The sequence below is a fragment of the Ruditapes philippinarum genome, unplaced genomic scaffold (genome assembly GCF_026571515.1).
Source record: "Ruditapes philippinarum isolate M1 unplaced genomic scaffold, ASM2657151v2 ctg19_1_1_1_1, whole genome shotgun sequence".
Lineage (NCBI taxonomy): Eukaryota > Metazoa > Mollusca > Bivalvia > Venerida > Veneridae > Ruditapes > Ruditapes philippinarum.
In genome coordinates this window covers 477,222-504,515 of record NW_026854201.1, presented here as the reverse complement: position 1 = coordinate 504,515, position 27,294 = coordinate 477,222, and the positions used below count along the sequence as shown (strand labels likewise).

Below are 27,294 nucleotides of genomic sequence, written 5' to 3'. Positions count from 1 at the left end.
ACTCTGTTCACTTTATAATAACTTCAGAACCATTCGGCTTTTAATCGCAAGTTTGATCCAGGCTTGAAAATGATCCCTTTGTGAGATTAGTAGGTTCTTTGTCAAGCTCACAATGACCTTAAATAAGATTTTGTAAAAACGAATTCATATTTCGTAAAAACGAATTAACATTTCGAAATTACGAAATATTTCGTAAAAACGAATTGATATTTCGTAAAAATGAATTAATATTTCGTAAAAACAATTAATTGCCCGAGAAAAAGTGTCAAAAATCTCACCTTAGGGTCTCCGTACTCAAGAAATCAAAACACTAAATACAATTTATAAATTTATTTAATATTTAAATTATTACAGAAATGTTCTAGAACTTGACATGTTTTTTACATTATGCATCAAAACTACACGTACATATTATCATGTACAATATCTGCAGCAGACTCATATTGATGTAGGGAAAGTCACTGTTTCTTCCAGATATGTGGAGGGCAGATTACTCCATGCAAAATCAAACAGCCTGGCACATAAGTTAAAATCTGAACTTAGTGAAGCATTAAGTCAAACTATTGTTCCCAACCTTTTTAAACCAATACACTTTTATTATCAGTATAATAATTACTGGCACTTTTCTTTACATCTATATCTAACAGCTGTGCTTTCTGATGAACATAATGTTGTGATTTTTAGAAGATTTTTTAAAGATATTAACCAATTAATTCTTTTCATATTGAATACAAAAGCATATTTGATATTAGAATAATGTGTGTACATACAACAACTAGAGTTTTCTGGAAAATCTAAGACTGTGCTAATTTCAGCTTACAGAAAAAAAAAGAACTTTATAAGATTATACAGAATGATCACAAACTGAAAACAAATGTTTAAAACAGAGTGCTCTTACATAATGAGATATAAACACAGCCTGACCCAATTTAGAGTGTAAAATAAAGTATATATTTTTTAAATATCTAAGAGGTAAAGTATAACATAGAAGCCCAATAATATAAAACGACAAAACCCTGAATTACAAATATTCAAATGTACAACAACCTTTGTATATTCTGATATATGGTTGTAATATTTCAGATGCAAGAATATGGCATTTTTATACTTGTGTTGCAATATACTTAATTCTTTAGTTATAGTCACTAACTTTGATTAGGTTGGTCTTTTAATTTCATATTTTCAGTTTTCAACTGTTCTTTGCCAGACACAAAACATCAAATTTATGTTTCTCAGGAACATTCACTAACTGAGACATCTATAAAATCATGTCATTTATACATACATTTGTTACATACATATATTCAAGTGAAGAAAAAACATTTCTGTCAAATAATGACAATATCCCAGTTTGCAATATCTGAATATGTCCTTGGTCAAATACATAGTCACAGCTAATAAGTTATAGAACAAATCTAAGGTTAAATATCAATTATAATTTAGTCTAAAGAAAGTATTGTAAAAGATTAATCTGCAAACTGGGAAAATGAAGAATGCAATATTCAAATGATGAAGAAATAAATAAAGTAAATGCATTTCATAAAAATAACTTGCTTATGAAAATCAAACATCAAATGTACATGTATGTGAACTACATCAAGTTTACATACAAATGTACTTATTATTTAAGCTGCCTATCTCCTTATAAATGTACCTAGAGACAAAATACTCTCATCTTATTTCAGCAAATTTCTGGAAGCTGGTTTGTTTCAAGAAGTAAATTAAAATGACCAAGGCAATTGTTTTCACATCAATCTAAAAACATTACCAATTACTCAATACCTTCCTGTCTCACTCAGCAGTTAAATTGCTTTATATATCTGCTTTACAATGGTTCAATCAACATACTTTACTTACAGACATATTTCTTGCATTAGTCTTTTAGATAATATGGATATCATTTAAAATTGTAACAAAAATTTAGAAAGGTTGACAAAGACTATGGTCAAACTTGGTAGAATTTCTTGTAAAATTTGATTTTATGACACTAAGATTCTTAACTATACAGAAGTATTTAACATAAAATTTAAGGAAACTTTATCTTGTTAATGTTGTAAAGAATTTCTCTTGGCTTGACTATTAAATATTGTAGTCAACTTTTGGAGGAATAGCTACTGATCATTTGTATAAACTTTGTTTTGAACCTGTATAAGACAAACAAAGCAACAATACTAAAGGCTTAAGCATATAATTTTCTGAAAATGTTTTAACTTTTCTTCAATACTTCTGAAGATTATCAAACAGGATGGAAAGAAGTTGAAATTATGAAAACTTGAGAATAACATTTAAAGTTTGAATAAAAATAGAGATGAACACTCCTTTTCTTTTACATAACTGTATCATAATTGCACTAGTACAATATGTGACAACATATCATGTAAATTTATTGTAAGTTATGAGAAGCACTTATAGTCAACAATCAACAAATTTCCACAAGAACCAGACATTCACTAACTAACAATGGTTCATATGACATCAAGATTTCTGTTTTGCTGCTTCTCTTGCTGAAATTAGAATAACAACAACACAATTTAAATTATTTAAAATCATTCATGAACTATAACAAATAACAGAAGTTGACACAATAGAATGAGACCTAGTGTATTAACAATCTGCACAAGTTCACATGGTAACAATGGTTTTCTAAAGTTTAGTTGAAATCCCTGGAGAACTGTAGGAGTTGCACACAGTAGAGTATTTCTCTACATATGACAAAACATCAGCAGAGGGCCAACAATAACTCTTTCAACAAGCAAATTCGTTGAATTTATATCCCCCGCCGAGTACTGGTTATTATTAACACAACAACTGAAGACATAAGGCTTTATTTATATATTAATCATGGCATAAACAGTAATATTCTTTGAACTTGATAAATATTCAGGGCAATAACAGAGCCATAACTTTGTGTTAAATAGTAAAATCTGGAAATGCCAATGAGATGTATGCATACTACATAACTAATCAAGGGCCATAAATCTGAGTTATAAGTATCTGACTGGAACAAGGCAACTATATGCATATCTCCTCTTAGTATCCCATAAAGTTTCATTGAATTTCAGCCAGTAGTAGCAGAGAAGTAGCAAGGAAACAAATATTTTTCAATATGGATACTGCATAACTAATCAAGGGCCATAACTCGTGAGTTAAAGTGTCTGACCGGAACAAGCCGACGATATGCACATCTCCTCTTGATATTGATTATTCCCATAAAGTTTTGTTGAATTCCAGCCAGTAGTTGCAGAGAACTACTCCGGAAACGAAATTCGGACGGACAACGCCAAAACTATATCCCCCTCCCGATTCCATCGGCGGGGGATAACAAGAGCGATCAGTGATCACATGTGACGCCTCATGATGGCCAATTTCATGTTGGGACAAATTTTGTGACATACGGACAGACAGACGGACAGTGCACAACTAGACAAGGTACTGATCATTCCTGTAAAGTTTGGATAAAATTGCACCAGTAGTTTATGAGGAGTAGTCCATACAAGCTTTTGTGTATCTGGCAACACACAGAAAAAAACACCTTTTTATCAAAGGGCCATAACTTGGCCAAAAATCATTCAACCGGAAAACCAGTGCAATATGCGCAAGGACTTGAGCTACAGATCAATCCTATAAAGTTTCATTGAAATTGCATTAGTGGTATAAGAGAAGTAGTCCGGACAAACTTTAAAAATAAAAATTATTAAAGGGCCATAACTCTGACAAAAATCATTGAACCAGAAAATACTGACAATACGCACAACTAGACTTGGTACTGATCATTCCTGTAAAGTTTGGATGAAATTGCACCAGTAGTTTATGAGGAGTAGTCCGGACAAGTTTTTGACAGATGGGCGGACGGACAGACAACAGAGAAGTGATCCTTATATGACGCCACTACTCTGTAGAGGCGACACAAAAATGTTAAATTACAATATTTTCTGGACAACATTTTCCAAGGTTCGAACAGAAGCTCTTATTTACCCCTTTTCTTTACACTTACTTTAACAGTGGGTAATAAATAAAAATATACTTGATTATTTTCTATAGAAAGAATATTTACTGATGCATAACACAAGAAATACACAGAAATCATTTCAGTTCTTATCTTGAAATCTTAATAAAAATTTCAACTCACTTTATTTATAAATCATTCTATAATAAATCAAATTATGACAGATTATCAGCTTCTTTCATTTACAAAATTAATGAGAGTTTGTTTTGATTTGTTTTGATTGGGTTTTGCGTCACACGGACACAGTATAGGTCATATGGCGATGTTCCAGCTTTACTGGTGAAGGAAAACCTCAGGTGCCCTTCCGTGCATTATTTCCGGCACAAACTGGCACCTGAGTAGAACCACCGACTTTCCATAAGTTAGCTGGATAGCTTCCTCACATAAAAGAATCTTAACCACTCGGCCATGGAACCCCCCAAAAATGAGATTATTTACTGATGTTTAACAAGACAAAATTTTACCTAATCTTTCTTCCTCTCGTTTTTTTGCAGCGTCCTCTCTTTGTTTACGTATGATAGCTAGTCTAGCCATGTCACTACGTGCCTCCTCAGTCTTACCTTCCATGTGCATCTTATTGTAACGTTCTTTTGCCTGCTGTTTCTCTAATTCTTCTCTACAAATAACAGAAAATTGTTATATTTTGTTATCACTTATTCCGGGAAATATCATGATATTGTTTACACAAGGTTAAAACTCAGTAATAAACAAGAAATGATGCAATGTGATTACACCAAGTTTTCAACATTTTTTTCTACATAAGCTTCATCAGGTGCCCTAAGCCCTGGTGCGTATTGTTAAACATTTTTGGAAGAATAATGGCCTTTTAATTATTTTAAGTATATAATATAGATAAATACTAATTTGCATCTTTTCTAAAAATTTAAAATGATGATTGTATCCAATTAGACGCATATTATTACAAACAATAAATTTAATAACTAATTAATTTTACTCATAATATTAAACTATTCATTAGATTATAGTACACAAATTATGATGCTTGGTCATTTTGTTTGCTTTGTACATTTACTTGTTTATTATCCACTATTTGCATCCATCATTTATATATTATATTTACAAAACAGAAATCAATTGTGAGCTATCAGTGACTGTCATTGCTAGTCAACTAAAGCTATTTATTGTACATACAATCACAGCTTTAGAAATCAAATTGGATATGCCTTGCAGTTCGTCCAATGTGGTTTATCCAGCTGTGTACTCGTCCAAATATATTGCAGTAATGTACAGTTAAATAACCATAAATATTTTAAGCAAAAGTGAAATGAGCCGCGCCATGACAAAACCAATATAATGGGTTTGCGACCAGCATGATTCCAGACCAACATGCGCATCCGCGCAGTCTGATCAGGATCCATGCTGTTCGCTGTCAGTTATGTAGTTGTCATAGGGTTTGCAGGCTGGTCTGGATCCATGGTGGTCGCAAACCCATTATGTTGGTTTTGTCATGGCGCAGCTCAAATAATTCTTCATTTGACTATGATATTATATATAGCAACCTTTCCCTCCTACTGAGCTGAGGTCCAGCACTTGGTGCTGTGTCTAGTGCATCGATTTTCTTAGACTTCTTGAGAGCTCTGTTAGGATTCTCTATTGCTATCAAGTGTGACACGCCTTTATGTCTATCCTAGAATGTACAAAACTGTAAACATTTACCATTTCCAATGTTTAATAACAGCTTTACTATATCAAACTTGAGATAATACATATTTTAGAGATTGCTGACTTTAAATAGTGCTATCCTGACAATGTATATACCAATAATATAGTATTTTTTGGTGAATAAAGTTGTTTAAAAATAAAATAACTACACTGAATTAAGTATTGCTTTAAATGAGTAGATTCAAATATACCTAACATGTTATTTATTCAGTAACCAAGTTTGTTAGCATTTACTGTAAATAAGTAAGTTAAAAACAATTTCAGTTCTGCTATGAACAAGTAGTTATAAATGTAACTAACACTATCTGAATCTGAGCTGTCTGATTCTGAACCACTCTCTTCAGCAATTCCACCTTCAGCACCTTCCTTCTTCTTCTCCTCTTCTTCTTCCTCATCGTCATCATCACCACGTTGTTTCTACAATACATTAATATGTATACATTTAAGGATCATCACCAAGTTGTTTCTACAATACATTAATATGTATACATTTAAACATCATCACCACGTTGTTTCTACAATACATTAATATGTATACATTTAAACATCATCACCACGTTGTTTCTACAATACATTAATATGTATACATTTAATCATCATCGCCACATTGTTTCTACACTACATTAATATGTATACATTTAATGATCATCGCCACATTGTTTCTACAATACATTAATATGCATACATTTGAACATCATCACCACGTTGTTTCTACAATACATTAATAATTTTCAAGGAGGAATTTCAACAGAAAAAATTAATTCATTGAAAACAAGCAAAAACAAGAGTCAGTTAACAAATTTGTCAACAATAAGCTGCTGTCATGAAATATTTTGGTTATTTCCAATGAAATTGAATACACCTTTGATACTTTGTGTGAAATTCAACTTATAAATATGATCCCTGATCTATGGCCATTAAATATTATTTTTGAGTAGCAATTTTTTTGTTTTTAAAGAAGAAAAACACACTATTTTAATGGGGGAATGGGGCCATATACGGCCCCAAATTTGACCAAACAAGAGCCCTGACAGTAATCTAAAAGCTTCTATTTACTCTAGTGTATCACTGCTAACACATCAAAATAATCATTAAATGATTAAATTTACATACCCTCCACTGTTTTTCTCTTCTTTCTTTATCCAACTGTTCTTTCAAGGTTTCTTCATCTGTGAAGTGACGACTTCTTCCCTTATAATTTTTCTTTGGAGCTCTTCCACCACCTTCAAGTGTTAAAGAACAATACTTATGTACATATTATATTTATAGTCACAGAATAGAATACATTTTATCACCTCTGTTTATCATCTACCTATAAATTGGTGTCTGTCTTAATGAATCCTCATACTTTCTTGATTTAAAACTGTGAAATATATTTGATGATCCTTTACACTTACTACAAAATTATAGGCTGTTAATTTATAAACACCTACCACTTATTTTGAGAAAGTGTGGCACTATCTTTATTAATAAGCAGAAAATGATAACATGTGAAGTTAGTACATTTTATTACAATCACTCATCTTCCAACAAGATTAAACAATATCCCTACCAAGTTTAACAAGAACTGGTCACAGAAAAGTATATACCTTGTAGTTTCAGAGTTATGTCTCGAAAAAAGTTCAAAGTGCAATAATTCCAAAATTAGGCAAGACAAAGTTACTGTCCTTTGCACTACTCATCTACTCAATGATATCTATCTAACTACAAAGTTTCTTGTTCATATCTTTATAGCGTCAGAGTTAAATCCCGGACAAATTTCAAAATGTAAATATGAGCAAAGGGCAATAACTCCAAAATTAGGCAAGGCACAGATACCGTTCTTAGGCACTGCACAACTGCCCAATGAGATCTATCTACCTACAAAGTTTCATGTTAATATCTCTTATAGTTTCAGAGTTATGTCCTACACAAAGTTCAAAGCGTTAAAATGAACAAAGGGAAATAACTCCAAAATTAGGCAAGGCAGAGTTATAATTTTTTGCACTGCACTTCTACTCAATGAGATTTATCTACCTACAAAGTTTCATGTTGATATTTATTTATGTCCCGGACAAGGTTCAAAGTGTAAAAATGAACAAAGGGCAATAACTCCAAAATTAGGCAAGGCAGAGTTAAAGTTCTTTAGCACTGCACTTCTATCTAGTGAGATCTATTCACCTACAAAGTTTCATGTTGATACCTCTTGTTGTTACAGAGTTATGTACCAGACAAGAAAAGCGGACGGACAGACGCACATACTTACGAAATGGTACTAATGTTACTTTTCCTTTGATTTTTTTAGCCATTATAGACACACAAGGCCTTGAAAAACCTTTTACCACATGAGCATATTTTGAACAAGAGGGCCATGATGGCCCTGAGGTCGCTCACCTGTATATAGGCCTCGCACCCCCCCCCCACGGCAGGGCCAATTTTAACCCAAGGGCTTTTATTTGAACAAACTTGGTAGACACCCATAAGATGATGTTTCATGCTTAACATCTAAGCTCTAGCTCATTGGGTTTTTTCAAAGAAATTTTTTTAAGTTTTTACTATACACATATAGTTAAAAACAAGAGGGCCATGATGGCCCTGAGGTCGCTCACCTGTATATAGGCCCCCAACCCCCCCCCCCCCCCACGTTGCAGGGCCAATTTAACCAAAGGGCTTTTATTTTGCACAAACTTGGTAGACACCCATAAGAAGATGTTTCATGCTTAACATCTAAGCTCTAGCTCATTGGGCTATTTAAAAGAAGATTTTTTTAAAGTTTTTACTATACACATATAGTTAAAAACAATGACACCCCTGGGGCCGGGCCAGTTATGACCCCAGGGTTTTTATTTGAACAAACTTTGTAGACACTTACTTGAATATGTCTCATGCTTAATATCTAAACTTTAGCTATTTGGGTTTTTTCAAAGAAGATTTTAAGTTTTTGCTATACACATATAAGGAAAATCAATGACCCCGGGGCGGGGCCAATTTTGACCCCAGGTCTTTTATTTGAACAAACTTTGTAGACACTCACTAGAAGATGTTTCATGCTTAATATCTAAACTCTAGCTATTTGGGTTTTTTCAAAGAAGATTTTTTTAAGTTTTTGCTATACACATATAAGGAAAATCAATGACCCCCGGGGCGGGGCCAATTTTGACCCCAGGGCTTTTATTTGAACAAACTTGGTAGACACCTATTAGAACATGTTTGATGCTAAATATCTTAACCATAGCTCTTTGAGTTCTTTAAAAGAAGATTTTTTAAGTTTTTACTATATGCATATAGGGAAAATCAATGACCCCCTGGGGCGGGGCCAATTTTGACCCCAGGGCTTTTATTTGAACAAACTTGGTAGACACTCACTAGAACATGTTTCATGCTAAATATCTTAGCTCTAACTCTTTTGGTTCTTTAAAAGAAGATTTTTTAAGTTTTTACTATATGCATATAGGGAAAATCAATGACCCCCTGGGGCGGGACCAATTTTGACCCCAGGGCTTTTATTTGAACAAACTTTGTAGACACCTATAAGAACATGTTTGATGCTCAATATCTTAGCCATAGCTCTTTGAGTTCTTTAAAAGAAGATTTTTTTAAGTTTTTACTATATGCATATAGGGAAAATCAATGACCCCCCGGGGCGGGGCCAATTTTGACCCCGGGGCTTTTATTTGAACAAACTTGGTAGACACCCATTAGAACATGTTTCATGCTAAATATCTTAGCTCTAGCTCTTTGGGTTCTTTAAAAGAAGATTTTTTAAGTTTTTACTATATGCATATAGGGAAAATCAATGACCCCCCGGGATGGACCAATTTTGACCCCAGGGCTTTTATTTGAACAAACTTGGTAGACACTCACTAGAAGATGTTTCATGCCAAATATCTTAGCTCTAGCTCTTATGGTTTTTTAAAAGAAGATATTTAAAGTTTTTTTCTTTCGGTTGCCATGGCAACCAGAGTTCTGCATGGAATTAAATTCTTTGAACACTTTTTAAAGGTGACCACCAAAGGAACATTCCTGTGAAGTTTGGATGAAATTGGCTTAGTGGTTTATGAGGAGATGTCATTTAAAGTAAAAGTTTACGGACAGACGCCAGACGGACGCCGGACGAAAAGCGATCACAAAAGCTCACCCTGTCACTTTGTGACAGGTGAGCTAAAAAGCTGCTAATCAGTTTAACATCCTCAAAAGAATAGGTCACAATTTAAATCAAACAAATAGGTTAACAGTCTTTCATACTTTTATATTGTCTATTTTTAATTTTTGTCCTATGTCATGGCATTTCTGTTCAGAAAATAATACTAAAAAGATGGAAAAACTACAGGAAAGAGCACTTAGATTTGTCTATAATGATTTTAATTCAAGTTATGAAGATATGCTGATAAAAGTTAATATACCAACTCTAAAAATAAGAAGAATGAGGGCTATGGCCATTGAAACTTTTAAAAAAAATTCATGATATGTCTCCTGCTGTTCTGTCTGACCTTATTGTCAAGAAAACATCTGGTATAAATTTTAAATATTCAAATATTTTGCAGATCCCGCAAGTAAGAACTACAACTACTGGTAAAAAAATCTTTCAGGTATGCTGCACCTGCTTTATGGAATTCTCTACCTGACAATTTTAGAAAATGTTCAAATTTTGCTCAGTTTAAAAGTTAATTTCATCCTGGAACAGTGCAAATGTATTGCTTGCAGCTAACTTCTATTTCTTTATTTACTTCACTTTTTGTTTATTTTTCTGGGTATGAACATTTTTTGGTCTCATTCATTATTTAGTTTCTGAGTGAGTTTTTTTTTTTTTTGCTTTAAATGTGTTTTTGCTTTTCTTCCCTGCATGATTTCTGGCTGCTTATGTTAATATTATCATTTAGTTTCTAGATATGATGTTGCTTTATTTGTGATCTTTTTTTTTTTTGCTTATCTTTCCAGCACGACTCAAGCTAGCTGTTAAATGAGTTCAACTGTTTGACTTACATGTATGATCCCTTCTGTCTTTGTGTATTTGTTTGATAACCCCAGGGTCTTTCAAATAGAATGGTCTGGAAACACGCTATGTAAACCCTTCTCGCTTCAATTTAACATGTCTCGGTATTACTCGGTATAGTTTGCTATACGCAAATTATATAAGTGTTCAAGAAAAGGGCGAATATTAAATAAAAGAGCAAAAATGAAAATTTAAACGACATGATGTTATTTAAAAATCTTTAAACTTGTGAAAAAAGGATAAATATTTCAGAAAATAATGTTTTTTTAAACCTATATTTGTTTAAAAAACATAGATTGCTTGTTCAGAATATTTGCCGATAAACGGCGCCATTTTGAAAATGCACCAAATTAAACATCAAATATTTGCAAATAACATCATGAAATATTATAATATTTCTACATGATACGATTTGATAACATCTTTTCTGTGTAAAATCAATTTCTATTTTGTCACTGAACAATGCATAAATTTAAACAAGAGGGCCATGATGGCCCAAAGTCGCTCACCTGTATATAGGCCCCTGGAGCGGGGCCAGTTTAAACCCCAGGGCTTTTATTTGAACAAACTTGGTTGTATATGTATGCATGTATATCTATATATACAATATATATATATATATATATATATATATATATAAATATAATATATATATATAATATATATACATTTATATATATATATATATACATTTATATATATATACATGTATATATATATATATATATATATATATATATATATATATATATATATATATATATATATATATTAAATATATATGTATATATATAATATGTATATATATAAAAAAAAAATGTCAAGCTAATGAATGACCCCCGGGGAGGGGCCAATTTTGACCCCAGGGCTTTTATTTGAATTAACTTGGTAGACACCCATGAGAACATGTTTCATGCTAAATATCTTAGCTCTAGCTCCTTGAGTTCTTTAAAAGAAGATTTTTTAAGTTTTTACTATATGCACATAGGGAAAATCAATGACCCCCGGGGGCGGGGCCAATTTTGACCCTAGGGCTTTTATTTGAACAAACTTTGTAGACACTCATTAGAAGATGTTTCATGCTAAATATCTTAGCTCTAGCTCTTTGGGTTCTTTAAAAGAAGATTTTTTAAGTTTTTACTATATGCATATAGGGAAAATCAAAGACACCCTGGGGCGGGGCCAATTTTGACCCTAGGGCTTTTATTTGAACAAACTTGGTAGATACTCACTAGAAGATGTTTCATGCTTTATATCTAAACTCTAGCTATCTGGGTTTTTTCAAAGAAGATTTTTAAGTTTTTGCTATACACAGTCATATAAGGAAAATCAATGACCCCCGGGGCGGGGCCAAATTTGACCCTAGGGCTTTGATTTGAACAAACTTTGTAGACACTCACTAGAAGATGTTTCATGCTTAATAGCTAAACTCCAGCTATTTTGGGTTTTTTTAAAGAAGATTTTTTTAAGTTTTTGCTATACACATATAAGGAAAATCAATGACCCCCGGGGCGGGGCCAATTTTGACCCCAGGGCTTTTATTTGAACAAACTTGGTAGACACCCATGAGAACATGTTTCATGCTAAATATCTTAGCTCTAGCTCTTTGAGTTCTTTAAAAGAAGATTTTTTAAGTTTTTACTATATGCATATAGGGAAAAATCAATGACCCCCTGGGGCGGGGCCAATTTTGACCCTAGGGCTTTGATTTGAACAAACTTGGTAGGCACTCATTAGAAGATGTTTCATGCCAAATATCTAAGCTCTAGCTCTTACGGTTTTTTAGAAGAAGATTTTTTAAGTTTTTCTTATTGGTTGCCATGGCAACCAGAGTTTTTAATGGAATTTAAATTTTTGAACAACTTTGAAAGGGGTCCACCTAAGGATCATTTCTGTAAAGTTTGGTTGCAATTGGCCATGTAGTTTAGGAGGAGATGTTGTTTGAAAAGTTTGACGCCATTTTTTGAAGGACGCACGACGCACGACGGACGCAGAGTGATGACAAAAGCTCACCTTTGAGCACTTCGTGCTCAGGTGAGCTAAAAACGCTCCTTAAACTCGGACCTATTTTCAAATATGAGCGGTAGATTTTTACCTTGATACCGGGAACTGAAAATTCTTAATTTCATTGCAAATCTATAAAATTGTTACTTTTAAAGTATAAACTGATAATATAATGTAGTTGATTTAACAAAAAAAATCTTATAATTTGATATTTGAATGGTGATGTGCTATGCCAGATCACGGTGGGTAGATAACCCAATCACGTGACTCAACCGAGACAGCTTTTTTCGTAAAATTGGTCCGTCTCCAGACCATTCTATTTGAAAGACCCTGATAACCCATAGTCTTTCATATTTAAGGTAGACCATGGGTAATGCATTACCTCCACTTTGAATAGTATTCAAATAGGCTAGAATCGCTTGTAAACTACATTGAAATTGAGGGGCGTGGGTTCAAACCCCAGAAGGGGCAACTTTTTTTTTTCTTTCTTTTTTTCTTTTTAACATTATTTATGTATCTCTCTGATCCCTTATGGAAGAAAAAAGGTTTGATTTAAATTATATAATTAATTTAGGTATTTTTTTTGCTAAATAATGCCAAAATTTATAGCAAATATGATACCAGATATTTTCAAAGTTCAATAAAATAAAAACTACACGGTAAAAGTATTTTATATTTCGCATGATCAACTAATATGCCTTTGAGAAAATTTAGGCAAACTTTGAAAACAGACCCTCATTTCGATAAATTTTAGGGATATTTTGAATGAGGCATTTTAGATAGGGAAATGGTAAAATTAGTGTTAAAAGTGGGTGGGGTAGGGTAACATTTTTATACGTATTAAGAACATTTTGTTTAGAAACAAACATTTTGCTTGTGTAATGTGTTACCTGAATGTTATTATTTGTTTCTTAATAATGAGCAATAGAAAAACATTTTTTATAATGATTATATTACAGATTATTTACAGTTTCCTCATTTCTGAAAATAAGCCCTTCTAAGGGCAAAATCTTAGTTAGGAAATATATCCATAACTCATAAACCACACGGTAAATTTTATTTAAATTTTGCATACAGGTGACCTTGAAGACATATAACTGTCCTATGTTGTCAATTTTACAGTTCCTTATGGTGTCCATTACCCATGGTCTACCTTAAATTATATATATAAAAAAAAAACTGTACGTTTTTTAGTATTTTTATTTATTTATTTAACTATTCATTAAATTTTTAATTGTTTAATCGGTTTATTATTGAACTTTAAGTAAAATGTTTTAGATACTAGACATTGTAAGCAAAATTTAATATTCACGAATTCGAAAACCTAGCTAAACGCCGTTTTCCGGTACTTTCTGTACATAGCTCTGGGGAATTCACCTAATGGAGTGTAATAGCGAACTCGTTGTTTTCGGCCTTTTTTCAATCTAAATTGAAATAAAACAGTTATTTCTTTATAAGAAAATAATTAAATATCATTGTATGAATAATTCCATACAAAAAATAAAGTAAATACACAAGTTTATGCAGAAAATAACCTTATTTATTATGGAAGATTCCACTACATCTGTTTGAATTTTATTGATTTTCATTATAAATAATTTATTTTTTTGAATACTTTGCAATAGATATGAAAGGAATATTGATAATTTTTAAAAACATCATTTTTTTCAGCTTAAACGGTTAAATAATGATAGAAAAATAGAAATATCACATAACTGTGTTATGTACTTCATTTGGTGTAATTCCCCAGAGCTAAAACGGTAACGTACCGGAAAACGGTGTTTAGCTAGGTTTTCAAAAGGTCAATACAAGTTAGTGATGTAGAATTGGGTAAACTATCATTTTAGTTTTTTAGCATCTGATTCATTTTTATAAAAATATCCAAAAAGGACTATTTTATGTATACTATCTATCTATCTATCTCTAAGTACTGCCAACCCCTCTCGCGAGTGTTATACATCATGTCTAATCAATTTTTATTGTAGCTGTCTTATCTTTGTTGATCTTATACTTTATGTTATATACAGTCGGTTATAAAAGCTCCTAGAGTCAGTGTACCTTGTTCCGCACAGGACCCGGTCCCGCACACTTTCCCATTTTTCAGTTTTTCTTGAAAATTCAAATGAATTTATTCAGTTTTCATTTGTGTTTTACTGAACTGGCATGTTTTCAACAGGATATGACATAATCTGGGATCTTGCACCCCAGCCTTTCCCTAAAGGAAGTGGCTAGCCGTACGGGCCCGTACGGCTAGCCAAAAGTTCTAGCCGTACGTGAGTCACGTACGACTAGCCAGGACACACTGTATTGGCTAGTCGTACGGCACTTTTCAAAAATATATATGGAAGGCGAAAGTGCATATGTTATTTTGTGTCTTTAAACGACGATTTTAATCAAATCTCCGCATTTGTCCTAGTTTGTTCACTTTAATAAAGATGCTCCGCAATTTTGTAAAAAAAATGAATACCAGTAAGCGTTGTATAATCTATCTTAATTAATAAAATTAAGTGTCGTTGCATGTTATAACGTCCTTAATTTTCATGCTTATGATTTGTATGAAAGATGAATTGTTTAATCTTTTAATTAAGCACATGGATCGAAATAAATAATGATCGGAGGGGTATAAATAAATAAATAAAAAGAATATTAGAAAAAAATGGTTAAAAGGAAAAATAATTTAATAATACAAACTTTCCTTAATGATTGACGATGGACAAACTTCTATACCGACGGTAATTGACGCAATTATCAGAGCCCAACAACAATTATTTTCGGTGTTTTTTTTTGTTTTTTGTTTTTTTTTTTTCAATTTAAAAATTAAACTTTATGAAACAAAAAAAGGATTATTATCAAAATTTTGTAAACTGTTTCAATTGATGTTATTTAACTGCAACCAAACGCTATTTTTTTCTCGACGTCTTGAGATGACAAAGTACATTCTTTACTGTAGCCAACGCGTCGATTAATCTCTAAAAAGTAAACATTCTTGACTAAAATCCTCGCTTTAAGTCATAATTAACATATGCACTTTCGCCTTCCATATATATTTTTGAAAAGTGCCGTACGACTAGCCAATACAGTGTGTCCTGGCTAGTCGTACGTGACTCACGTACGGCTAGAACTTTTGGCTAGCCATACGGGCCCGACAAAAAGTAGTGCAGACAAAAATGTAAATACATGTACATGGCTGTGTAGGTCACACATAAAAACATCTTTTTCAGCAATTAAACCATGCTAATTTCTATTTTAATGTTAAGATTTTTATAAAATATATATTTGAAAATAAATATATGTTTTTGTTTTGGCAAATTTGCTGTTAGTTATGAAATATATGCACATGATTTAACTTCTCCCAATAACCAAACGTCAAGTCATTTCACCTTGATTCTTTTGTTTAAAATGATACCAAACTCTTAATCGAACAAGTCATAACTAAACAGATGAAAAAACCTTCAATAATAATGTTTTATGTTGTGTTTACTACCTACAAGTGGTAAAAAAGTATCTTTCAATTGCTGTTACATGTTTCCTGTGTGCTACTATGCTTGGAAATAAATGTTTGTATACTGTAGTAAGAATGACTGTGCTTTAAATTTATTTGAACTCCTGAAAATTTGCAAAACAATATAACTTATCTGGACTTAGAGATGTTAAATAATTTATAAAACATGTTTAAGATGTACAATAACCTTTCAGTATATAAGTGGCCTTGTGTGCGGAACCGAGTCCACTATTTATCATATTTGGCCTATACGTGTTGCTTAAAATCAAGTGCGCCTAGAAGTATGACCTACATAAGATAGAAACGTTTTGGTCATCAGTTTTTATGGGCAAAGGATGTAATTTTCAAAATAATACGGGGAAGTCAAAGTCCGGGCCCGCTGGCTTTGGCTTGCCCGGCTATAGACTACATGTGTATATTTAATCTAAAAGAAAATTCAAATAAAAAACAATTAAAAAATATATAGAATTCTATACCTATCAATGAAATTTTCAGTGTCAGTTCTAGTTAGGCGCCGCCATTTACAATGTAACTCAATGATAAAAGGCGGTGTATTCCGATAACGTAACAAATCTCAACTTTTCGGATTAATAATAATCGTCGAGTGTTCCGAGTGAAAACGGAAGTACATATAATACCGAATGACACCTTTAAAACGGAAAAATGAAAGGATTTTTTACCGACTTCCCCGTTCATAGGCTTTGCCTAATTTCATATTATCAATTATAAGAAGAATTTTTAACTATAAGATAATTTTCTTATTTTTCCTTAAAAAAGTGTACGACTCCGGGTACACTGACTCTAGAGCTTGTGTTGTATTATTGAAAACTTGCCGACTTGAAATAAAACTTATCTTATCTTTTAAGTGACTATAAGACCAATTGTAAACATACTGTATGTCTATAATTTGTTTAATATTTTATTCCACATAATTTCTCACGAATGTGCCAAATACCGCAAATATAGATCATTGGAGGGTATCTTAACCACCGCTTTCCCAATCCGACAACTGGTACAGTTTACGTCATCAAACTTTAAACAGCAAATGCCTTATTTTAGATAAAAATTGGAACAATTGAAAGATTGATTAGTGAACGTGTGTATATTATATTTGTTTTTTCACACAATGATACCAACCTCTAGGCATTTTTAAACAATTTTGTCACAATATTTGCAGATATTGCGTGATCAGGGGATCGGCTATTAAGTTACAAACTACTATTTAGATACGCGTTTGTGACTATGTATTTTTAAACAATATATGAACCGCTCCCGTGTCGGTAACGTGAAATCAACACTACGTTATATTCACTTTGATGAGAAATAAAAAACAAAAACGTATCGATAATTATTTTCTTAAAAAAGGTTTTATTTTTAATTAGATCAAATAAAAATGCCTAAAGTGAGAAGAAGTAGGAAACCACCACCAGATGGATGGGAACTAATTGAACCAACCCTAGATGAATTGGATGCAAAAATGAGAGAAGGTCAGAACTTGAAAAATTTCACGATTCTAAGTTTTCCAGAGCAAATTAGTTTTATACTAAAATCCGCAGCTTAAGACGAGTTGTTTTATTGATTGTTTATATTTTCAGAGGAAATCAGGTAAGTTTCATATTTGTATGATGACTGAAATTTTAAAAGTTAGAATACTGCTACATTTATTAAAATCATATAGCCAGTAACCTTATTCTTTTTAACATGCGGTTTTAAATTTCAATACAACTTAAACTATTTTTGTACTTTATGTCTGTAAATTTACATATATAACAATCAATTAAATTACAATTGGTCCATAGATTTACAGACTGTCAATAAATATCATGAAATCCTAGACCTGATACTGAATAATGTTCCATAATTTTTTAAGACGACAGAGTAACGTCACAGAATGGCCCCTCATAATTTACTTTTTGATATTTTATGTTACTCAATTTAATAAGAACCCAGACCAAGGTCGCTACACAGTACCCGATTCCTCAAATATTCAACATCCACTGATGTTATGAAGTTCAGCTTCTTTCCTTGTTGTATTCTTCTGTGGAACAACCTGCCAGCATCTGTTGCTGAGGCTCATTCTTTGGCATTCTTCAAGAATGAGCTGTCTAAACTAACCTTCTAAAGGGGACTTACATGCATAGTTACGAAGGTCCGACAAGTGAAGGGCTTGAGCTATGCCAGCAGGATCTCGGACCTGGGCACCACTACGGAAGCTGCATTGGTCTTGCCTAGATGGTTGAAAAGTAACTGTGTATGTTGTAATGTTCGTTTATTATGAACAATAATTAATAGAAATTAAACCAAGTGCGTTGATACAATGAAGTAAAGTAAAACACGACGAGTGTTCAGCACAAGATATAAATTTATTCTGTAAACCCTTAACATGTGATCTTAGATTTACTAGAAATACGGAGCATGCGCAAACAAGCATTATACATAGGTCAGCTCAAGTTCATCATGTACGATGATACTACATCTCCCTGTTTTTAAAAGAAAAAATAAGCAACACATGTTAATAAAATTGTATATGATAATAAACAATTATGATGATTAAAAATGCATATACATACTGAAGAGAACAATTTAAATAGTCTTAAAGTCACAAAGTTTTTTTTTATTATTATTATTACTATTTTTTATTTCTGTTCTCTCTCTCTCTCTCTTTTACATTATACTGTCTAACAATTCCGGATGATTAATAAACAGTGCTCCATTCATCGGTATTGTAACGTTTATTAGGTTTTACTACTCGACCACTGCGCGTCTGATAACCTGTGCCTGACCTTGTTTCATGGCTAATATTCTGGGAAATACCTGTTTCATTTAAAGGTGCTTTGTTTGAGATTATATCATGAGGATCTTGACCTTGGTGGAGAATATTAGGGAAGGACTCTGTATTGATAGGGAACTTTCCCGCGTTTTGTTTATGAAGCGGCGATTACGGCGGTAAATAGCGCCATCTTCAGTTTGCACTTTGTATGATCTCTCCCCTTCTTTTTTTAGAACTATGGCTGGTTTCCAAGTTTTCCCAAATTGTACCCAGCAAGAGTCATCTTTGTTTAGCGGGGGAAGTGACCTCGAACTCTTATCGTAATAGTTCTTTTGCGTAACCTTGTTTTCTTGCAGAGATTTTCTTACTGATTTGTGGTTAATGAAAGATGGTTTCAACTGCTCATTAGTTGTAGGCAAAATGGATTTTAACCGTCTGCCCATTAACAGTTGTGCTGGGGAATAGCCGCAGTTTAAAGGTGTGTTACGGTATTCAAGAAATGCTAAATATGGGTCTGTTTTGTCTCGTGGCATTTTTTCATTGATTTTTTGGCTATTGAGACCATTTTTTCTATGAAACCATTGGATTGGCTATATCCAGGTGAAGATGTTACATGTTTAAAATTCCAGTCAGAAGCAAATTTTTGAAATTCTTCTGAGCTAAACTGTGGCCCATTATCGCTTTTCAATGTTTCTACTTGACCATAGCGAGCCATATGCATTGTTAATTTTCTAATAAGAGTTTTACTTTTTGTTTCTGGCAATGCATCGACTTCAAAGTAATTACTGTAGAAGTCCGCAGTTATAAGGTAATCACGTCCGTCAAGCGTGAATAAGTCGGTGGCAATATGTTGCCAGGGTCTTTGGGGCACGATGTGGGGATTTAATGGTTCCTTCACATTTGATGCTCTGTGTGTTAGGCATAAAGGGCATGCTAACACGTGGTCTGTGACCTGTTTGACCATGCCTGGCCAGAACATAATATCCTTGGCCCTGTTCAGCGTTTTAGTCAGTCCCATATGACCTACATGAACAGCGTTAATCATTTCAGTTCGCAATGAACTTGGAATGACCATTGTTTGACCACGGAAAATTATGTCATTTACAGTCGAGTGTTCATCCCGATGATTCCAAAATTCTAATATAGAATTCGGGCACTCATGCCTAGATTCAGGCCAGCCGTCAATAATTGTTTGTTTGAATGTCTGAAACTGACTGTCTTGCTGTGTGGAAAGTCTGAGGTCTTGTAATTTTCCGTCGCTAACCGGTAAACTATTAATAACCGTGTGCACGTGCACGTCAAGTCCGTCAGACAATTCTGGATACGTGTCCTTGACAAAATGACGGGATAATGTATCCGCTACGGGAATGCTTTTCCCGCTAACATGTACGACTTCTATGTCGAACTGTTGAATCTGTAATAAGAGACGTTGTAGTCTGGGGGTCGACCGACATATTTCTTTTTTCATAACTGAAACTACAGGTTTGCAATCAGATTCAACTTTAGTATGTCTTGCGTAACAGTATTGCTTGAAACGTCCAAGACCATGAAGTATAGCTAATGTCTCTTTTTCTATTTGAGCATAACCTCTCTCTGTAGGGGTCAATGTCTTTGATGCAAATGCAATGGGCTTGCCGTCCTGTAAGCACGTGCAACCTAAACCACGTGCACTTGAGTCGACTTGCAATGTGACAGGCTTTTTCGGGTCGTAGTATGCCAAGACTGGTGCCTTAGTCATTGCGAGTTTAACCTTTTCAAAGGCGTCAATTTGCGCACTGTCCCATATAAACTCAATGTCTTTTTTCAACAAGTCACGCATAGGGCTTACCATTTCTGCCAATTTTGAATCAAATTTTGACAGATACGTGATCATGCCAAGAATAGTTTCTAACTCTCACTTATTTTCTGGGGCTTTCATTTCTACAATTGCCCTGATTTTTTCGGGATCGGGCTTAAGACCGTCAGCTGTCAGTACGTGACCAAAGTATTTAACTTTCTGAGAGCCGATAACACATTTGTCTGGGTTAAACCTTATACCCTTTTCACGTGCTCGGTCCAAAACACGTGTCAGGTTTGCATCGTGCTCTTCGATAGTCCGTCCATACACAAGAAGATCGTCTACTATTGACGTCACGTCCTCGAAGAATTCGTCGATTTTTTGACAAAATATGTCTTGGGAACTTTTGATACCCATAGGAAGCAGCAAATATCGGTATCTACCGAAGGGACTATTAAATGTCGTCAAATATGAGGATTGGTCCGTCAATTTTATCGACCAATAACCTTTCGTTGCGTCTAATACACTGAAGTACTTAGCACCTGTCAATTGGTTTGTCACGTCTTCTATAGTCCTCATAGGGTAGTGCGGTCTCATGATATTATCATTTAGTGCTTTAGGGTCTAAGCACACCCTCAGCTTTCCAGTGCTGGGTTTTTCCACACAGACCAATGATTTGACCCAGTCAGTCGGTCTAGTAACCTTTTGGATAATCCCTTTATCCTCCATAGACTGAACCATTGCGCAATCAGGTCGAGAAGTAATGAAATCATTTACCGTGCATACATAAAAATCCTGATCGTCACTCGATAAGTCCGACTCACAATTTATATTGTTCACAGTATTACGTGATTTACACATTTTCTGGAAATGATTCAGTTTGCCACATTTCCTGCACGTTTTCCCCTTTGCTGGACACGTTTTGCCCTCTTGATGTGTTGTCCCGCATCTAGAACAGGTCATTTTCTCGTCCCTGTCTTGTGGCTTTTCCCGCCTTCGGATTAAACGTTTTCTAGGTCTCGCCACGTGGTGAACGTCCTTGTCCGCCGCAGATGCCATTGAACTCAATTGCTGTTTGGAATATTCCATATTTTGAGCGATTTGTACAGCTTTATCTAAGGTCAATTCTGCACCTTCGTTGATTAGCTTTTCTCGAACCTTAGAAGAATTTGTGCCAAATACAATACGGTCCCGTATCATTTCGTCTGTGTTTGCAAAACTGCAGTCTCGTGCACAGATTTGTAATTTTGTCAAGAACGAATCGATGGTTTCTTCTCCCAGCGTTTGATTGTAGAATTTATACCTAGCAAATATTGGCTTGAGCTTAGGTTGCACATAAGTTCTGAATTTTCTGTAGAACGTTTTTTGATCTTTTTGGCATCGTCTTCAGAAATATCTTTCCACGTGCAGTGGATGTCCCGCCCTTTATCACCAATCCATAAAAGAAAGTAAGAAACTTGTTCTTCTTCAGACTTTTTCTTCAAAGGTCCTGTAAACATTAGTTTTGCGTGACGCTCGAATTTATTATAAGCTTCAGGTAAATTCGAAGATTCCCAGTCCATTTGGGGCACTGACAATCCAGATAATTCCATTTTGTTTTCAAATATTAATTTAATTGTGTAACTTTATTTTTTTTTTAGATAAATATTCCAATTTTTTTTTTATCGTATGTCCGATTATTTATTAAACGTTTTTACTCTGACACCATGTTGTAATGTTCGTTTATTATGAACAATAATTAATAGAAATTAAACCAAGTGCGTTGATACAATGAAGTAAAGTAAAACACAACGAGTGTTCAGCACAAGATATAAATTTATTCTGTAAACCCTTAACATGTGATCTTAGATTTACTAGAAATACGGAGCATGTGCAAACAAGCATTATACATAGGTCAGCTCAAGTTCATCATGTACGATGATACTACAGTGTACAACTACTTTCTGCTTAGTTACTTCATTTCTTTTTAATTTCCATCTAGCAAAAACTGTCCGTGTCCTTTTTCTTTCTATCCTTATTCCTATTTTATTTCTCTTTTGTCTTTTTTCTTGCACACCGTTAAAGAAATGTCAAGTCTGACAGTTTAACGTACAGATGTACTCATGTAGATTGATGAAGAACTTCAGGTTTGCAGATGTTTCTCTCCCAAAACAGTTTAAATACCAATCTGGTTCACACATTTCATCCTCCCTTATTTCCTGGGACTAAAAATGTGACTTTGTGTCCCAACGTATTTCATAGCTTAAATACCATACTTCTGACATGTTAATTTGATTTAGGAACAGGTCGGACCTTGGAACAGGAATGACTGTACCATTGCGGACCCATAGATTGGGACAGGGTGGACCTTATTTGGGACAAGGCAGACCATGCATTTGTCCAACTAATTGTACTACTTGGGGCAGTGAGATACATGTATCTTGCTATTTTGTGTATTGGCAATATCTCCAGGCTGGAAACAAGATTCTGACCCAAACATATCTCAGAATCTAGCTTTGGCATGTCAATATTTTTGACAGACCATGCATTTACGTCAAGTTCAATATTTCTTAAGAAGTTAAGTTATACTTTTATGACATATAGAAAATTAACCATCAGCCGAGCTGGATAGGTTTATATTTATGTAACTGGTAGTCTGGTATATCAGTTACGGAGGTATAGCAATAAAACAATAATATTCCCATTGATAAGAGACAAATGTTTACATAATAACATATCGTTGATCTTGTTTATATTTAACAATAAATTAAAAGATTGGGAGGGGAGAACAACACATCAAAACACCAGGTCGGTTTATACAGGGCTCTTGCAACTGGGCGATTTGGGCGACTTAGTCGCCTAAAGTTTCTGAACATAGCCGAGTTTTGAACATCAAAGCGAAATCGACTTTGCCACGCTTTTTTACTTACCTCATATCACACAGGGCATGTCAATAAATTTAATCCTCACCTCCAGGCGTAAATCAAACTGAATTGGTGACACCAGGCCTTTTTTCCTGTATTTTGGGAAAATGCCACATGGCAAATTTGGAAATTTGTGTCGCAAATTTTTCCAATTTTGGAAAAAAAGTTATTGTTATTTCAAGTACTACATATATATACCCTTCTTTAGGTTGTTTATATTTAATTTAAGTTGCAAAAAAATTTGTAAAAAATTCATAAATAAGCAAATTACAGGCCGATTCTGGTAATCCTTTGTCCTTTCCAGCAGTTTACCCGTTTTCGCCAATTTTATATATTTTTGTAACTTTTTTTTTGTAAAGCGATTTTTTCAAAATTCCTGTTGAGATCAATCATAATACTTAAGTTTTTATAAAAAAGATATGCAAAATTTGTCCTTTCAGCCGAGACTGATCCTCATGAAGGGAAAAGGAAAGTTGAAGCACTCTGGCCTATCTTCAGACTACATCATCAGAGGTCAAGGTACATCTATGATCTGTTCTACAGGAGAAAAGCCATCAGTAGAGGTGAGTCAAAATCTGGGAGATTAATTTAGAGGTTTTTGTTGTCTAGTTTTTGATAAGCTAACAACTTGATTAGTTTTTTGTATGTTTTGGTTTTTTACTAATTCAAGACATATTTGATCATACATGTATTTTTGCAGTCAGGTTAACTAAACATTAATTACCAATTTGAGAATGGAAACGAAGCCTATGCAACTTAGTTTATACAGGTTAATGGTAGTTTTCTTCTTTGTGACAACTTTTCCCTTAGTTAGGAAATTTGTTGCTGTTCCAATGTTGTTTTTAGCTCGACTATTCGAAGAATTAATGAGAGCTATTGTAGTCGCCCCGGCGTCGGCGTCCGCGATGGTTAAAGTTTTTTGTAAAGTTGGATAACTCTGCCTACAATATTGACAGAATTATGCCCTTTTTTAACTTAGAAATTTTGGTTAAAGTTTTTTTGTAGTCAAATATCTCAATTATTGCTTGAGATATTCAATTGAAATTTACAATACTTATTTATAGTAACAATGTTCATCAGTTTGCAAAATTGCATAACTCTGCCTGCAATATTTGCAGAATTATTTGCCCCTTTGAAACTTAGAAATTTTGGTTAACCTTTTAATTTTGGTTAAAGGGTAAAGGTCTTCAAAGATATTTACTTGAAACTTTACACATGTACTAAGGGTCATAATTGAAGGTCACATCTCAAGATTCATTACTCTGCCATGTATTTTGACTGAATTATGCACCCTTTTGTACTAAAAAAAATCTCCTTTTCTTGGTTAAGTTTAACATGCAAGTTTTGCATATCTCTGAAACTATTAAAGATACAAACTTGAAACTTCATATGTATATTTGTATATTTCTATAACTTAATACGTAATTATACATAATTGATTTTTCTTTCATAGTTTTGTCTTCCTTACAGGGTCCAGTATTTTATTAGTCGAGCGTTGCTGTCTCCTGTGACAGCTCTTGTTAACAACATTTCTCAAACGAAAAAACAGTGTTTGGGGCCTAAGTAGGGCATTTCAAGGGGGGGGGGGGAAGCAAAAAGCCGCCAAAACATGTCTATATGCGGTAAAAGTACCTTGGAAAAAATATATGGTAACCTTTGAAACCTCCTTCAAGTTCTCTTGGCATAGTTTTTTGAAATGTGCAAAATTGTTTATTCCAACCTATGCAATAATCATCAAAGCATAAAAAATACATTAAAATTTGACAATGAAATGTGTGGAAACATCTTTCTGATACCATACTGGAATAAAACTCCAACAAATTTGTCACTTTTGAAATCGAGAATTTCAGTTCAATTGAGAATTTTTTTTAAGATTGGGAAAAAGTAAGCATATTTGCCATTGGGAATGGGTCTGATAATCTGACCTGTGGTGACACTGGGAAAAGGTATGTTAAGCTAGTGTTGACGATGTTTTACTACAAAGGGAGGTTTGGATTATGTATCTGCACTCAACAGTTATTGTTTTTGTAACTAACATGTCTTAGAAAAATCTATGCTGTTCATAGAATTGCAATTATCAAACTAAAAATGCATTAATATGTTTTAACATGGGCCTACAGAAGAATATTACAATATTATTAATATTATTAGTTTAAAATTGAATAATTCAGGCAAGCAAAATTTCATATAATGAATTTCATTGTAATGATTGAATTTCAGAGTTGTATGACTACTGCCTCAAAGAGAAAATTGCTGATGCAAACTTGATTGCTAAATGGAAGAAACAGGGTTACGAGAATCTATGCTGCCTACGCTGTATTCAACCAAGAAATACAAACTTCGGAACCAACTGTATCTGCCGTGTACCTAAAAGTAAACTTGAAGCTGTGAGTATAATTGACCCATCTTGATTAATTTATAAACAGTGTGTGTGTAAATCTTGGTATATTATATTATGTAGGATGTTAAAAGATCATGTTTGTACAATGTACCAATCATGCAATACTGAATCTAGCCAAAGCTATTCATTACTTACTTACGAATGACATTTGAAGTTAATTGAGTCAACGCTAACTTGTAGACAGACTTCGCTGTATATTAGCAGGTCAACTACTGCTCCATTTTAGAACTTTGTTCTTGAAATTATCAAAGGACATTCAAACTTCAAAGCAAAACTTGATCAGTATGCAAAAATGGAGGAATACTATAAAACTAGTTTTCTTTTAAGTATATAATTATACCATTTACAGCTCTTACCACATGAATTTTGTAACATCAGTCATAAAAACAGTGTTATTTCAATATTAGTACTAAGTTTTATAAATTTTGGGGGAAAAGCTCAAAATATTTAGTTTAATAGAGGAATAGTGACTGTTATGTAAATTTATTTTTATATTGTATGGTATTGAGGATTTTTGTTTAAACATAGGTTTTTAGTTCTGATTAATGACCTTTAAAATATGGCATTTAAAAAACAGGCATGGTGACCAATACATGTACCTTTCAAACCTGATTTTAGCTCCATATAGCACTTTAAATATCTGTACCAAAAGTATATAATTCCTCTGCATGCAAATTTACGCTAGTCAAGTGTATGCATTTTGATATTATTTTAATCTCATGTTTAATACATGTATCTTTTATTAAGTTTATTTGTTTAATATTTCAGGGAAAGATTGTTGAATGTATTCACTGTGGATGTCGAGGTTGTTCAGGATAGTTACATCACTACAACTTGAGGGAGATATCATTACATCACTACAACTTGAGGGAGATATCATTACATCACTACAACTTGAGGGAGATATCATTACATCACTACAACTTGAGGGAGATATAATTATTTCAACTGAATATAAATATTGCCATAGTGATACATTGTAAAAATGAAATTATTATAAGCAACAATAATTTGAAATGTCCAAGCTTTCAAGAAATTAAGAAAATTTATATTTAAATCATGTTTTAACATTTTATAAAGTGAAGGAAAGACTATATATGCAGTGTATCATGGAATGATTTGAATTGATGAACTATGTTGTATTTCAATTTTGTACATGTATTTCATACAAAATCATTGTAAAATTTTCATTTGTCGTAGTAATACTATTATAAATGTGTCTTTCATTATGTTAATAAATGCTATAGATCATGATGCTATATCATGATGCTGTCCA

General features: G+C 33.3%; 2 protein-coding genes across 2 annotated transcripts; one reads left to right on the top strand and one right to left on the bottom strand.

The window, feature by feature from the left end:
* Positions 1–315: 315 nt before the first annotated feature.
* LOC132739402 (28 kDa heat- and acid-stable phosphoprotein-like) lies at positions 316–17,448 on the bottom strand. The gene is made up of 6 exons (XM_060727100.1): positions 17,305–17,448; positions 6,803–6,912; positions 5,990–6,106; positions 5,527–5,654; positions 4,471–4,622; positions 316–2,504 (listed from the first exon to the last, which is right to left on the bottom strand). The coding sequence occupies exons 1-6, from the start codon at positions 17,312–17,314 to the stop codon at positions 2,476–2,478; spliced, it is 546 nt and encodes a 181-aa protein (XP_060583083.1). The 5' UTR covers positions 17,315–17,448; the 3' UTR covers positions 316–2,475.
* On the top strand, positions 17,444–27,294 carry LOC132739403 (protein BUD31 homolog). The gene is made up of 4 exons (XM_060727101.1): positions 17,444–17,654; positions 24,058–24,180; positions 25,838–26,004; positions 26,787–27,294. Exons 1-4 carry the CDS (start codon positions 17,561–17,563, stop codon positions 26,835–26,837), a joined length of 435 nt encoding a protein of 144 aa, XP_060583084.1. The 5' UTR covers positions 17,444–17,560; the 3' UTR covers positions 26,838–27,294.